The 16,228-nt window shown below is 39.7% G+C and overlaps 2 protein-coding genes across 2 annotated transcripts; both read right to left on the reverse strand.

The window, feature by feature from the left end:
- Positions 1 to 422: 422 nt before the first annotated feature.
- On the reverse strand, positions 423 to 6,836 carry calm3a (calmodulin 3a (phosphorylase kinase, delta)). The gene is made up of 6 exons (XM_015951461.3): positions 6,627 to 6,836; positions 3,380 to 3,410; positions 2,726 to 2,869; positions 2,401 to 2,507; positions 1,180 to 1,315; positions 423 to 1,103 (listed from the first exon to the last, which is right to left on the reverse strand). The coding sequence occupies exons 1-6, from the start codon at positions 6,627 to 6,629 to the stop codon at positions 1,075 to 1,077; spliced, it is 450 nt and encodes a 149-aa protein (XP_015806947.1). The 5' UTR covers positions 6,630 to 6,836; the 3' UTR covers positions 423 to 1,074.
- Positions 6,837 to 8,958: 2,122 nt separating this feature from the next.
- gemin7 (gem (nuclear organelle) associated protein 7) lies at positions 8,959 to 10,380 on the reverse strand. The gene is made up of 2 exons (XM_015951459.3): positions 10,298 to 10,380; positions 8,959 to 9,590 (listed from the first exon to the last, which is right to left on the reverse strand). Exon 2 carries the CDS (start codon positions 9,569 to 9,571, stop codon positions 9,188 to 9,190), a length of 384 nt encoding a protein of 127 aa, XP_015806945.1. The 5' UTR covers positions 9,572 to 9,590; positions 10,298 to 10,380; the 3' UTR covers positions 8,959 to 9,187.
- Between the last annotated feature and the right edge of the window lie 5,848 nt (positions 10,381 to 16,228).

Below are 16,228 nucleotides of genomic sequence, written 5' to 3' on the forward strand. Positions count from 1 at the left end.
TACGAGCCTTGCAAAAAAGGTTGCGTATTTAAAAGAGTATTATGGCACATTTCAAAACCAAAGAGAAAACATGTCACAGGTCATTTACTACTATAGGCAATGCAAACTTTACGATACACTAATATATAGAGATATATTTTGTAACCAAAGTTTGTTGTCAACACATTAATATATATGAACACATTTAAAAAGCATTACATCAATATTTTATATCATCATTTCTGAACAAATATATTAATTGCAGTCCTCAAGTGTGTTTTCACAATGATCATCCTGGAACAGAACATCACACAACTGTCTCCAATCAGCGCTGCGGGACACAGAAAAGCCCACAACTCAAAACACAACAAAATTACATCCCACGGGGAAAAAACCAGCCTCCAGCATGTTTCAGGGTCTCGCTCTTTTTCCGAACACTTCCAGGTTTGCTAACCTCCAGCCGAGCACCAATGAACACCCTACATCTCTACTAATTGCTCTTGCAATAATCAATAGTGACACAAATTTTACAGATATATAGCTATATGTTTATGTATATACCTCCAGTGTGTACACGATCTGACCACTACCTCGGATGGGTTTGGTCTCCTTGCTGTTACAAGAGACTGCCACAAAAAAGGTGCATGCAAGAAGAGTACTCAATTCGGGTTTTTTTTTTTTTCTGAGTCACTACAGATTAACATTTTTTTTTTTTGGTTGATAATCTGGACAGAATTAAAAAGCCAACTAACTTTCTTCTACAGATTATAGCCTGATTTCCTATCCGTTTGCCTCTTCAGTGTTACTCCTTCCTTTAAATTAATCAGGAGCTATAGGTGACTCAGCAGAATCTTGGTCTGAAGGAGGAGGACTTTGGCCCTTTTAAAGCTTGGTCCATTCACTTCTTTAGGGATTATTCTGTTGGTGTTTGCTAAACAGAGACCTCAGAAGTACTTGGATGTATTGAAGCACACATTCAACGGGTAAAAGATTTTAAGGGGGCAATTTATCGTTTCATGTTTGTTCCTTTTTTAGTTCTTAAAGACAGTAATTTTAGTAGGACAAGCAACACAGAGAAAAACGTCAGAGTTCTCTTCACTTGGCAGTCATCATCTGGACAAACTCTGGAAAGAAAAGAAAAGGATTAAATGACGAATACAACATAAAAAACAACCACTGGATGACAATAACAATTCTCACCCTCATAGTTGACCTGACCGTCGCCGTCAATGTCAGCCTCACGGATCATCTCATCCACTTCCTCGTCTGTCAGCTTCTCACCCAGGTTGGTCATGACGTGCCGTAGCTCGGCTGCGCTGATGTAGCCATTACCGTCCTGCACAAAAAGAAAAGGGAAAACATTTGTATCCATATTTGTACAAATTCCTGTTTATGGTATTACAACATAATAACCACTGAAGTTTGTCTTTTAAACAGACAAACCGCTACATTATTGCCACCAAATGGACTGGAGTGTAAATGGCAGACATCAAACCTCATACAGTATGTACCACCACTGTCCAGTTTCAGGTTTGTCAAGATTACGTTTAATACATTTTTGTAACTAATCAATATCTGTCAACTAAAACTAGCCACAGCAGCTAACTCAAGTTCTAAATAAACACCAGTTGTTACGACTAGGGTTGCAGGGTTCAACCAGTTTGGCTATTAACCTTGGTTAACCTACCGGAAAGACCTCTCCAACACCACCAATAAAAAACAAAAAGACAATGGCGCGACCCACATTGATAAGGACAAAAGTGAAACTGGTCACATGCACGCAATACATCTAAAATATTATCAAAGGAGACTTCAACAGCTTCTTAGGTAGAAATGGAGCAGTCCCAATGGTTGTTGTCACAGGTGCTCTTTCTGCTGCGTGTATGTTCATTTTCACTTTCACCTTTGTCGGTGAGGGTCGCGCAATTGTCTTTTTGCTTTTTATTGGTGGTGTTGGAGACATCTTTGAGGGGTTAACTGGGGATAATAGTCAAATCGGTTAGTCCCTGCAACCCTAGTTACGACCAGACTCTTGGGACCGTAACATAAGGAGGAGGTCTGGACGCATGGTGTGTCGTAACATATGGGGGCTCGTCCAGGATGAAACTGATCAGGGGAAGCCCCTTAGGGAGCACTCACCTGTGTGGCATGTTGGTGAGGCCTTTGGAGGCTGATTTTAAAATGAAAATACTATGAAACTCACACCATGTGTCTAGGCTTCCTCCTTAAGTTACGGTCCCATGAACTGGGTCATAACATATGGAGGCTCGTCAAACCCGGGATCTCTCATCTAATATGTTAGATTTGGCTATACCTATTGCACAAACGGTGTTTATTTAAACACACATACTGGTAAGAGACCAACAAAGAATTCCCAGTTTATATGAGTGCTAATAATTTATCTGCAGAACTCTTTGGTACCTTGTCAAAGACTCTGAAAGCTTCTCTGATCTCCTCCTCACTGTCTGTATCTTTCATCTTTCTGGCCATCATGGTTAGAAACTCAGGGAAGTCGATTGTACCGTTTCCTATAAATTCAAGCAGAAATAAGTTAGTAAAATTGTATCAATTTAGCAGCAATGTCATCTGCAAAGAATATGGATGCAACTTTGGTGACGCTTTTCTTTGAATTTATATAAAATAAATGGTACATCTACACTAACAATACATTTACCTGAAAAAATCTAACCTAAAAAAGGGCAAAAGGAAGGAAATAGAAAAATTGTAATTTGTTTCGGTTGCTCACCATCTGCATCCACCTCATTAATCATGTCCTGCAATTCAGCCTCGGTGGGGTTCTGTCCCAGAGAGCGCATCACAGTGCCAAGCTCCTTAGTAGTAATTGTACCATCACCATCCTTATCGAACAGTGAGAAAGCCTCTTTGAATTCTGCAAGTCAACAAAAAGGCAATTCCTTTTAGTCTTCCTTTTCAATAAACATTTACTTTTTAAAAACGTGAGAGAAATAAACAAAAATACCAAGCATCAACTTGATGTTTTTAATGGAAAATAATATTTAAAAATACTTGACTGGCTGTACGGATTTGCTCTGGTTCATACTAAACCAAATGCATTAAATGCTTTTAAGTAAAATGTCTCAAAATTTTTGATAATAAAACGTTACTTCCCCCTTTCTCAAAGTTTCAGCTCTGTTAACATTTTGGAAATAAAACCTGGAGAAGTGAATTTTTATTTAATATATATATATACATATATATATATATTTTTTTTTTTTTACTGTCGGCCTACAGCCAGAGTCATGCCTCAACCAGCAGCTAACCATCATTTTCAGCACCGGATTAACCTTTGTAACAGCTTAGTTTGTCAAATTTGGAGGTAAACTAATGTGCAGCTAAAGATAAAACAAACCAAACATGGTTACGGTATGCATGCACTTACCAGCAATCTGCTCCTCAGTCAGTTGATCGGCCTGTTAACAAAAGTACAAGACAACAATGAAACTCAGATCATCAGAAGAAACCCCTTTTCCAACCATCATCAAATGTTGAACAAACAATTTCATGGGTAGATGTGTCTGAAGAACAAGAAAATACAGGTGGTGTTTCCAAAAACGACACAGTAACATAAAAGGATTGTGTCTGCAGATTTCATTTGTGAAGGCGCTAAGCTTCAGGCTAAACTAATCATGGACAGCAGAATCACAAGAAGGCTGCTGAAAGGTGATACTTTAGTATTTGTTAAAAGGCAATAACCAGACCATCTGTCAAAGATCATTTCTGCATTAAAGGATCGAAATTCTTTAAGTCAACAAATAAAGGAGTCAAACCCCCAGCAGATCAAATGAAAATCACCTGCAGCAGGCGTACACAACCTGAACCAATCTCCCTATGCAAATATGCTCAAGACAAACTCATTCAAAACACACAGCAGCTGGACGGGCATTAACTGTGACCTTGTTAAAAGCTGTTCTTCCAAGATCCAAAGCTCTTAAACTTATCTAACTATTATACAACTTCTGTTTAATTTAGTTCGTTTCAATAGCACCAGTTCACCACAAACCCCATTTCTATCAGGTCCAGATTTCAAACCATTGTTTGCAATAAGGTCAACTCAGTTGTAATGAAATTAGACCCATTGCCATTTAGTTTGTCCCTAAAGGAACCAGCAGATCCGATTAAATCTTCACTTCAATGCAATCCCACATTCTGAGCAAGCACAGTAAAGGGTCACGGTGGACAGGAAAACTCCCCTTTAGCAGGATGAACGGGCCGGGCGGCCTTCTGCCATCAATGACTGAAGACAGACAATAGACAAAAACAAACAAGCATGGAAGGGCTGGGCTAATCATTATATCTATTGAAGATAAACAACGTAAACAGTTAGTTGATGGAAGTAATGTCAGCAAATAGAACATGGGGAGTACAGAGAGGAAGGACAACAGAATGAGGATGTGTGATCAGCATGTCCTCCAGCAGTCTAAATCTGGTTCCACAGAAGTGTCTCAATTACTGTAACCAGCTAGAACTTCCATTTTAATCTTTAAAAACTACAGTTTTACACACTAGATCAGTGGTTCTCAATCCTGGTCCTGGAGGGCTGGTATCCAGCATGTTTTAGTTGTTTCTCTGCTCCAACACACTTGATTCAGTGGTTGATTCACCTGTGCAGCAGCCATCAGGTGTTGAAACAAAACGCAGCAAAAACACACAGTGCATTTTGAATCCTTTATTAGTAAGGATGTAAAGTCTTAGCAGGCCTATCTAAGTAAGACAACATGCCCACTTTAGGCTGCGAAGAAAGTGTGATGAGGGATGGGTATAAATTCTCCACAGCCTGAAATACACATGCCTGCTATAATTAGTGAGACACGAACAGGGTCGCCAATGTAGCACACTGAATATTACAGCAACTAACTACCTCTTTGTATTCATTTTACCGAACAAATATTTGGCTCGGTTCAGAAACTGCTGGACAACTGTTAGGCGGGGCTCGCTGCGTTTCTGTCGTTATGTAGTCCTTCATACTGCCAGGGTAAATGTGCAATAAATAAAACAAATCCCTACAGGCTGACCAATCCTGGCTCAGTGGTGAGAATAAGTTGCTGTGGGTGTTGTTGGTTTGGAACATAAACTCTTTTTCAAGGTTAATAAAACCATCCATAGAGCCTTAAAATAACATAAAATGTTTTCTTTGATGGTGACCATTTCCTCCTTCACTGCAGATAAAGAATAAATGTACTGTTCGCCTTTTCAAAACTACAGAGATTAAAGTTAACATTTCCTCTCACCCGAGGTGTTAGTGATGCCATGTGTTCTTCGAATCAAATTCAATGAGTCACCATGTTGGTTGGGGCAGAAAGGGAGGAGGGGTAAGAAAGACTGCAGAGTATCCACTCTGTCAGAAGCCAAAAGATCTTATGGCGCTGAAGCAAGCAGTGTCTGCATTGGCGTGTGAGCTGCTGAAAGTGATCATAAAACAGCCTTACTGTCTTCTAACTCACTGGAAAACCTTACCACCGATTCTCATGGCGATCAAAGAAATTAGTATTCTTTTGTACATTGAAATGACATAAAAACCTTCATGCAACACGTGATTGAGGATGTGTGCCAACATTGTCACAAGTTTGCTACTTAAAAACAACAACAGCTCCTTATTTACAATAGAATGAAAGAAAAAATAAAAGATGGGATACAGGAGGAGGATTCATTAGAGCTCCACAGTGGGGCCATTTCAGATAGTTAGTACCCATTTTAGAGGATGCACTGCGGGTGCTGTCGGGCTGCTGCACCATGCATGTTTTGGTTCAATGCGGGGGGAAGGGAGACGCGGGAGGAGGGGTGGCAGAGAGGATCATTCAGCTGAAGCAGAATGCGGTTTAACGTTATGGCGCAATACGTAACGAAGGAGATGGTGTCATGGTGGGATATCGAGGAAGTCCAAAACGTTGCAGCTCCCGATCGACTGCATTCGCACCTGCACATTAAAACTACCTGTGAGCTGCATTCTTATGTAATCCCTCTCCACAGCGATGATTCTAACCGCTTTTCGCTTGTTGCGCACACACAACTACATCCAAACCGCCCTGCCCGTGCGCCTGCAAGAGGCGCTGCGATAGCTTCATGTGAGGGATGACAAAATGGTTGTTAGCAGGTCAATTAGCCGCAGCGGTGATGTCTTCCTTGTAAGATTAGCGAGATGGGTTTCAAGATTCACTGAACAGTCTATTTTTACACAGAGCACCCTTCCACCACCATCACCACCACGCCCACTGTCGAGTAAACGACAGAAAAAAATGCTGCAAACCTTTTAGCATGTAGGTTACAACCACGCACAGCAAACCAGCAAATGTATGGTATCGCATTTCAGCTCGCATACAGCACGTTTCTTCTCACATTTCTAGGTCTGCGCAGCACAGCTGAAAACTATAAAGGAAATGTGCGATATTATTAGCGGCCGATACAAATTAAAATGCTCAATTTGGCAATAGAAACTACAGCGTGAACCTTCAATGTAGGCCTGCAATGAGTCGTTTACTATTAATTAGCAAACCACGGGTCGAACTAAGTTTTAGGTCAGCTCATCCAAAGGCTATTAGTGGAAACACTTTAACGCGTACGGCTAAATGCAGCGATTAGCTGTTTAGCATTACCATTGCTACGCAGGTTGGTGCTAGCTCGTTACTCACCATTGTCCCGTTGACTTTTCAAGCTCTGTTGAGATGAAAAAATGGGTTATTTGCGTTGTTGGATATTAATCACCCACGAGAAGGGCTGCTGTATGTAAGATTTTAAATTATAACGGTCTCTAGACGTCTACGGTTCAGGAAATGCGAGAGGACCGATGCTGCTCCCGTGTTGCCGAGTTGCCCGGAAACCTCAATCCAGCGACGCCAGGTTGTGACGCGGTTTCTCAACAGCTGTATCCCTCCGCCTGTGTCCTACATCTTCATAACTAGTACGTTGCCAGAATTTGAAAGAAAAAGAAAAACTTAAAAGCTACTTATCCATTGTTTGTGTCTGGGTTATTTCTATATAAAAGCAGGTGTTGCTAACTTGCTATTTATTAAAGCTCCCTATTAGGAGGTGCTACTTCCAGAATGTGCAAAAAAGGCTTGAGTCATCCCATCCAGATGTTGTCCTTCCAAGCAGCCAGGCTTTCTAGTAATATTTAAAATGGTTCAGTGCAAAAGTTCTCTAGGCTGCTGAATTTGGCTTTGGACTTCTGCATTTGAATTTAGTTTGGGTTAAAAAGCAGAACAAAGTCATTTATCTCTATGGTCTGAAACTTTTGCAAAGTTATCCAGCAGTCACCATACTTAATTAGTTATATAAAAACTGTACGTTTAACCATTAACATTATCTAAGATGTCCAGATCCACGCCTGCTAGCATGCATGTTACTGACTGTTGTTCCATCAACGTTTTCACCCAACCTACTTTCAGTGCATCTGGTTTTGATGATGTAAAATTGTCTCTGAAAACTAATCCTGAAAAGCTAAACTTCTCATTCACATATGACACAAACACTCATTGCTGCTCGGTAAACAGGAAGTTGAGAACATCTCTCACTGACAGAATGGTTTCCAGAATCACTGTTAGCTCTGATCGATCGATCTTAAATGTCAACTTCTGTAAAAACATTTTATAAATTGTCCTTGGTGTGCAGCTTTTATGGTCTGAGTATGCTGCACAGTAATCTCTGTTAGAAATATCAGGAACATCCATGCATGGAAAGATCAGCTGCTACCATATACATCTCCTCCCTGAAAATGTGTTTCACCTTTATGCTCCAGACAAGAATACCTAAAAAAACATCTGCTTTTCTAAAGATGTTTACATTTGCTAATGGTCAGTGACTCAGTTGACTCTCATTAGAAGCAACTGGTTGGTACATTTGCCTTCCTACTTCCTGAGGAAGCAGTACGTTTTTAACAACAGTTTAGTAAGCAAACACCCTGTACTTCCCTTCTGTTCTGCTGTACATCTATTCTAGCACTCTGACAGAGCCTAACAGATGTTTCTTCCCTCTAAGTAGTTTATTATTGCCACTGTAGTATAACTGCGTCAACCAAAAGCATCTGCCAAATAAATATTTGAACCCAAAATGCATTCTTAATACAAAGTCTTCTGATATATAGGTTTACATATTTAACTCTAGTCATTCAAAAACCCCATCAAGAGTTCACCTAAACTTGCAGAGGGGTCTGAGGTCAGTCAGGTGCAGTACAATAATACTACAGCAGATGGCGCATTTACACACAATTACACAACGTTCATTTGCAAAGTTGAATGCTTTTAGGCATGTTTATGACTTATAAAAATATTTTTCATAAACTTTAAATGGGAAATGTTAAGGTTAATTAGGCCGATTTGACAGCTAATTATTTTCTACAAGGTCATAGTTAATGTACTGCCATGTAAGGCAACAATTAAACATTATTTTGCATGAAAATGTGATCCCAGTTTGTCTGATTCTTCTCAATCCAAACCATAAAATTTCGTTTATGTAAAAATAGATTCAAAGATGTTTCTGGTCATGCATTTAACTTAAATCCACGTAGAAACAAAGAAAAACTAAACAGACGGAACGTAAAAGTGTTTATTTTATTTTAACAAATTTGGGGACAAAGGAAAGTAAAATGAACAGCTGGATTATGATGATTATCCATCACATTTATTAAACAGTAATGAAATATTTTAGAAAACAAGTGCAATGTGTCTAAGAAAAAATGAAGTATTTTAATTTCTTCCACTATTCAGACCATTTGTACAGGATACAAAGCAAATACAAAAACAGAAAAAACTAAGTAATAGTTTTTCATTTGGTTCAGTCACGGAAACACACACACACACACACACACACACACACACACACACACACACACACACACACACACACACACACACACACACACAGGTTTTAGGACCAATTCAGAAACAAGCTTACTGTGTCCCAGTGTTGACAATGTACAAGGATGCTTCCTTCCTTCTCAGTATTTTTGATACAAAAAAGGACGGTTGTTGGGAGGGACCGATACTCTGCTTGAAGGGTTTTAGAACAATCACATGACTCAGACATAACATCATCAACCTTCAGGAAAAAGAGAGCCCAGTGAAAGTTTCAGGTTTCTCTTTAAACAAAAGTAAATGAGATGAAAACGTAACACAGGTGGATCTTTCGATTCAGCCAAAAATGCTAAAATCTGAACCTCAAAGCTTTTTGAAAGAACCAATACAAAAGCAAACAATCACATATCAAAAGTAAATGAAATCACATCCTGACACCTGATCAAAGCCTCTTTCTGCACCCCAATTGGAGTGTGCAGGTCTGACACCTGAAAGTTCAGCACATCGATGTCCGACGCCCCAAACGTGGCCTCAACATCCACCTTCTCATGCATGTGAAACTGAACCTTCTTGTTCGTCATGGTGAGCAGACAACGCAGGAAGCGCTCTCTGAGAGCAGAGCGTGCACGCTGCTCTCTCTGCAGCTCCTTTGCATCTGCCTCTGCAGCAGATGTTGAAATAGATGTGCGGCAAAGAGCAACGAAACGGGGTGAATTGGGGTCAAATCCTCGGCTGTTGGGATCAGGTCCTTTAGGCAGACGAAGGACAGACACTGGTGTTGCCATGGCGACTTTCTGCCAACACCTATGGAGGAAAAACAGGTCAGAAGATAAACAAATGTGAATTTTAGCTTTTTATGATTTTCAAAATTTCTTTCTTAAGTCCTAGATGGTACTGTTCGATGGCCCCTATAAACTTTAATCTGCTTTAATAGATACTAATGATTTTGTCCAATTCTAATTCTCACTGAACCCAATTGAAGCACATTGTCTACTTCTAAACGACAGAAGGTGAAATTTATGACTTAACTGTTAAATCTTGAATCTTCAAACCTTCATTGAACGTAAATAATTTAATATTTTTTCTTAGTCTACACAAACCCTCTTATAATAAAGAAAAAGACTTTTCTAATTGCATGAAACATGTTGTTTTCAAAGCTACTTGTTTTTAAACTAATACTTGGACTCTTCGCCGAGGATTAGTTTATTAAATATAAAAATTTCAAGTAGAATTTGTTCGAATGACTTTCAAAAAAAATTTTATCGCAAAGAAACTTTATTTTTATTTTAATTTCCCATAAATCTTCAGTAGCTGTTTGATGTTTTCATGAACAGCTAAGACGGCTTGTTCAAAGCTAATATTTAAAAGTAACTTTACAGATAAATAACATGTTAAAACATCTAGACAAAACAACCATGACGTGAGATTTTCCTCAACCTAATATTATCACAACAATGACTATAAATAAACGTTCGACAAAAGTAGTAAATTTAATTATTGTTTTTACTCACTAGCGGGTAACTCCTGTTCGTAGCATTAGCATTAGCATGAGACGCACGACTTCTTCGTTGATTTTATAATTAGCGACTCTTTGCTGCCATCTAGCGGCTAACATAAACAGTAAAACCTGTTACAGTTTTTCTCAGTTGCTTTGGTGCATTTCTCACTACAGAATTGACCTCTGCACCACTATTAAGGCTTTTCTCAGAACAATTAGTGCAAACTGCAAAACATGGTGGATAACTTGCAAAAGTGAGTCATTTCATCAAAAAGAAAAGTCAGTTGTTCAAAAGCAAGTAAGTTGCTCAAAACAGATAATATATTCATCAAACGCAAGTACTTTATATCAATCAAAGTGTCAGGGCTGTAAAAATTACAAGTCATTACACCAGCACCTTTGGTCACAAAATCAAATGGTTTGAACATGTTCTCATTGTGACGGATTTCTTTGTAGGTGCTTCCCAATGACATGTCAAGTCTGGACAGCATGCATGGCATGTTGAAAACCATAAATTGTAAAGAAAAATCAAGACACTTCATATGCACTCTTGATACTATTTAATTGAAACTGTTCACAGCATTGTGCAACTGGGGAAATGCAGTAAAACAAACATTTTAAAGTGAACATAAACTCACTTAGACAGTAAACCTTACTGCAGTAGTTATGAAACAAACAAAAAAAAACTGAACAGACACTGCTGCATATCAATCATTGATATCTAGACGTTCCCATCTGTCTGCCCACACATTTTCATCCACATCACAGGGAATGTCAGCTCTATCGATGCATTGGGGAAAGTATCTTCTGGAGTGTCGAATCTCTGCAGAACTCTGCTGTGATGTCATCACAAGCTGCATCCACAGCTGCTAGCAGGGCCATTTGGGTATGTGGATGCCTGTCATATACCTTCCACCTCCAGGAAGAGAAACTCCTCAATTGGATTTAGGAATGGAGTGTAAGGAGGAAGAAACTACATAAGCATCCTGGCGTGTGCTGCAAACCACTGCCTGACTACAGCAGAGTGATGGAAGCTAACATTATCCCAAACCAGTACATACATTGTCCGATTGTCACCAGGACACACACCGATTTTCATTAGTGTGAGATAAGGTTCACCTGAGAAAAGTCATTTATGGAGATTTCCATGGAAACTCCTTAAAAATAGGGTTTTCAAAATGGGTGTACAAATTGTTTGACAAGATGTTCAACAATTTTGAGTGCAATGACACAAGCAATGAAATGAAGACTATTAGTTGTAAGGACAATGACAATTCAGCCAGTACAAGTATAAATAATTGTGACATTCATGATAAAAGCAAGGAGATAGTGATGAATAGCAAGTCAAAAGTGACCATTCTTTAGATATTTGTACTTACTCAACTGCTTCATGTCATGTTTGCCTTCTCTCTCTCTCTCTGTGTGTGTGTGTGTGTGTGTGTGTGTGTGTGAAGAAGGAGAAAATATCATTTCTATAGCTCCTCTCAAGATAAAAATCACGAGGCGCTTCACAAAAACAAAAAATATAAAAAAAGAATTTAGAAAATGGTTAAAATAAATTTAAAACGAGCAAAAAATAGACAGTTGTGATTAAAAAATGTAAAGAAAGAGAGAGAGTGAGTAGGAAAGAGGGAAATCAGTGAATCCCGAGGAAGGTGGAATAGGTGTGTGTGTGTGTGTGTGTGTGCCTCTATGCTTATCTGATCTAAAGTGTTTTTCCTTTAAATTGTCTGTAATCCACAGTAAAGTAACACACAAACACATATCCATCTACATCTACATCGAGGTGCTGTGTGTTCATGCAGTTTGGTTTCTAACTGGATTCCCGAGTGTTTGTCCAGCAGAGGGCAGTACATGAAAAGCTTTAACAGGAAGCAACATTTTTCATGTAATCAATTTTCCACATTTTTGCTCTGATTCTTTTGAATTATCAAGATGCACCAGAGTACACGATGATGTCATATTCATGATAATCACCTGTGTTCTCCAGGCAAGCCAGTAAAAGTCATTCTGTGGCCTCCTGTAATGGCACACCTTGCAGTCCTGAAAAAGAAACTAGTTGTGGTGGAAAAAATATAACGGGTAATGTATCAAAGCAGCAAACAGGAAAAGTACTTATGATGGGGTAAAATAGGGGACAACAGAGCTCCTGAATGAGCAAATTCTATTCTATTCAGTTAATTTATTCTATAGCAGGCAATACTCGTCTCAAGGCACTTCACAAGTAAGTAAGTACATTTTATTTATATAGCACTTATTACAGACATAGAATCACAAAGTGCTTCACACAGATCAAAACAAAGTAAATATTCCAACTGAGTTCAGTTCATTATGCCCATTAGTTAAAAGTTTCCTATGTGAGGAAACCCAGCAGACTGCATTGAGTTCCTGACTTGTGTCGTTCAAAACATTTGATTTGTTTGTTACTGTCACATCGCTAAGTCAGTCAGAACTACAGGCACTACCATGGGCAAGATCAATGAGCTATCAAAATACACCAGAGAAAGTGTGGACCTTAACAAGACTTGAAAGGGTGATGGGGCAGTCGTCAAGCATCTTTGTGGAAACAGATCAACTGTTGAAGCAATTATTGAACAAAGAAAGAGGAAAAGTCTCCCTTGGACAGGGCTCCATGCAAGATCTTACCTGGTGGAGTATCTTTGTTGCAAAGACAGATGAGGAATCAGCCTAAAACTATATGTCTGGAGCTGGTCAGTGACGTAAAGAGAGCTTGGACCACAGTTTCAAAGGTCACTGTTGGTTGAACACGCCAATTATGGTTTAACCCTCTGGAGGCAGGCGCTGCAGATTTGCAACGTTAAAATGTACCTACCTGGTTACTCCACTTACGTATTTCATGAGCATTTTTTAACTGAGAAGTGCCCCTGAAGGACTTAGTTGTTCGTCCTTTTATCAAAACTTATTTTGAGCCTGAGAGGGTTAAAATCATGCATTACTTGGAAGGTTCCCATGCTCAAGTCATCATATGTCCAAGTCTGTCTGGAGTTTGCCAGTGACCACCTGGATGATCCAGAGGAGGCACAGGAGAAGGTCATGTGGTCAGATGTGACCAAAATATAACTTTGTGGTCTAAACTCCACTTGCTGTGTTTGGAGGAAAGAGAAGGAAAAGTTGTATTCCAAGAATGCCATCCCCATTGTGAATCACGGGGGTGGAAACACCATGCTTTGGGGGTGATTTTCTGCCAAAGGGACAAGACAACTGCACTGTATTAAGGAGAAGATGAATGAAGCCATCATGCATTGTAAGATTTTGAGAAACAACTTCCTTCCCTCAGCCAGAGCATTGAAGATAGGTCGTGGCTGGGTCTTCTAACATAACAATAACCCGAAGCACACAGCCAGGATAACCATGGAGTGGCTCCTTAATAAGCCTATCAAGGTTCTGTCTCCACACCTAAGTCCAATAGAAATTTTTTGGAGGGAGGTGTGTGAACCTGGTCAAGACCTACAGGAAATGTTTGACCTCTGTAATTGCAAAGGCTTCTGTAGCAAATAACAACACAGCTTTTCTCAGGTGTTCAAACACTTTTGTAGAAGTGGAATACAAATAAAATCTAAAATCCAAGTTTAAAATCTAAAATTATACAATGTGATTTCCTGATGTTTTTAAACATTGCCTGCACCTACAATGTGAATTTCAGACCCCTCCACGATTTATCTTATTGCTTATTTTAATTTATTTAACCAGATGGGATCTTTTGAGTACTCAGAAGCAGGCACATTGATCAGAAACTATTGATTACAATGAGTTATTGAAGGTAGATAACGGAATGTTTAGTCGTTTTTGCTGCTCATTCCAGTCATTGGAAGCAGCAAACTGGAATGAAGAGCGGCCAAAGGAGGTGCGAACTTTGGGAACAACCATAGAGATTAAGTTACTGAATATAAATTACGTTGGTTGTTGGAAGTGATGAGTAATGAGTGAAGATTCTACCGATGATTGTTTTGTATATAAATTGATACCAATGTAACATCCTGCAGGAATGGAGTGATGGCCACTTGATGAGTGAGTACAGATCATAATGATGAGTAGTGAAAGAGGCACCAGTGACGAAACAGATTTCTGAGTGATAAATGATATCGAGTTTGTGAAGAAGATTTTTGGAAGAAAATGATGTCACCATTATCTAAGGCTACGTTTACACCAGTGGCGGCTGGCCAGTAGAGGGCGATAGGGCGCCGCCCTCCCAGTTTTCCCCAGTGTTTTTAATTTTTATTAAAAAATAAATAAATAAAATTAACAATAATCACATATTCTAAGTTAATTGTGGGTTTTGTAACAAAAACAAATCATATATTTATATATCTATATTGATGAGAAGCTCTCTGCCGAGCGGTGGAGGCGAAAGAAAGGCTGTAGGCTGTTTTTGAATCGCCCAAACTGCACGGAACCCGCCGACCAATTGCTGACAAGAAAATCAAACGGGAGGAATGGGAATGTATCCAATCAGCGTCGACGTTGTTTCAGAAGCATGATGGGCGATAGAGCTACCGCCAAAGGCTTTCGTTGGTTCGGTAGAACTCGGCAGAACTCGGCAGAGTCGTTTTTGGTCGTGATGCAGATGTAACATGGACGCCGCCAGTGAGATACCGGATCTCAGCAGCCACTGAATTCAGTTCGGTCTCTTCTCCAGTATCCGTTCGAGAGGAGAACTATGGTGGAAAAACTTAATGTCAAAGAGCTTGGACCAGATCAGCCCGACGTAAAGATAAGCCAGCAGGACAAGGAGAGAGGTAAACTGTACACACGAAGCTTCTCCCGAAATTGGTACACCAGGAAGGCTTGGCTAGCTGGATGCAATCACGCTAATGCGTTATTTTGCTTTCCGTGTTTGTTATTCAAAATGACTGGGACAGATAAGGCATGGATTAAGTCAGGAGTTACGGACATGAAACATTTTTCTGAGAAGGTGAAGAAACATGAGTTATCCCGGGTACACATGGACAACACGGTGAAGCTAGCTATGCTAGGCAGAGCTAACATTGCCATGCAGCTAGAGACGAGGGGCACAGGCTTGCAGTGAAGAAACACAATGAAGAAGTGGATCAGAACCGGCACATTTTGTCCAAGAGAGAGATGTCAACACAGTGTATGAGCACAAGGATGACCTCCTCAGATTTTTCCAGATGATCAGAGACTCGGATGACTTTGATCCAATCATTGAGAGAGAGGCAGGAGGCTTTGTGAGAATGCTGGAGGAAGAAGATTTCGGCTTTCTGCTGGCATTGTGTCACAAGATCATGCCACATGTGGACATGCTGTTCAACCAGCTGCAGAAGAGGAACATTGACTCTGTCTACATCACAGGGGTCATCCGGAGCTTCACCAACAGCATGCAAAAGATCAGGTACTTGTTTATTTAATATTATTGTGATGAAATTATCCAGTATGTTAGTTTCACAAACTGTAATGTGGATGTGGAGCATTTATGGTCATGTTATTTTATGTGCAATTTAATGCAGTGTTTTTCAACCTTGGTCCGCAAGGCAGTGTGCCAATAGTCAGACACACGTGGATTAATCCCTTTGTCCAATAATGTAAGACAGGAAATAAAAGAGCTGTGCTTAATTCAGGAAATAGTGAAGTTGTGCACAAAGCTCAGAAAGCACAAGTTTGTTTAAAAAAAATAGCACAGCCCCACCAAAATTATTTTTCACCAGCCGCCACTGGTTCACACTGAAGGCCTTGATGCTCAATTCCGATTTTTTGAGTAAATCTGATGTAACCCTCCCAGGCCAAGTTTTGATAAAAGGATGAACAACTAAGTCCTTCAGGGGTACTTCTGAATTACAAAATGCTCATGAAATACATATGTGGAGTAACCAGGTAGGTAGGTTTTAATGTTACAAATCTTCAACGCCTGCCGCCAGAGGGTTAAGATGTGAAGGATTGTCATTTTGACCAAAGTTTGCTTTGCAGA

The sequence above is a fragment of the Nothobranchius furzeri genome, chromosome 13, assembly GCF_043380555.1.
Source record: "Nothobranchius furzeri strain GRZ-AD chromosome 13, NfurGRZ-RIMD1, whole genome shotgun sequence".
NCBI lineage: Eukaryota > Metazoa > Chordata > Actinopteri > Cyprinodontiformes > Nothobranchiidae > Nothobranchius > Nothobranchius furzeri.

What these genes read in the sequence shown, in the direction of transcription:
- gemin7 (XM_015951459.3), bottom strand. Translation starts at nt 9,571, where the DNA reads ATGGCAACACCAGTGTCTGTCCTTCGTCTGCCTAAAGGACCTGATCCC.
- calm3a (XM_015951461.3), bottom strand. An exon ending in GACTGAGGAGCAGATTGCTG is followed by an intron (nt 2,870 to 3,379) that starts GTAAGTGCATGC and finishes GTTGACTTGCAG; the next exon opens with AATTCAAAGAGGCTTTCTCA. An exon ending in CGGTCAGGTCAACTATGAGG is followed by an intron (nt 1,104 to 1,179) that starts GTGAGAATTGTT and finishes TTTTCTTTCCAG; the next exon opens with AGTTTGTCCAGATGATGACT.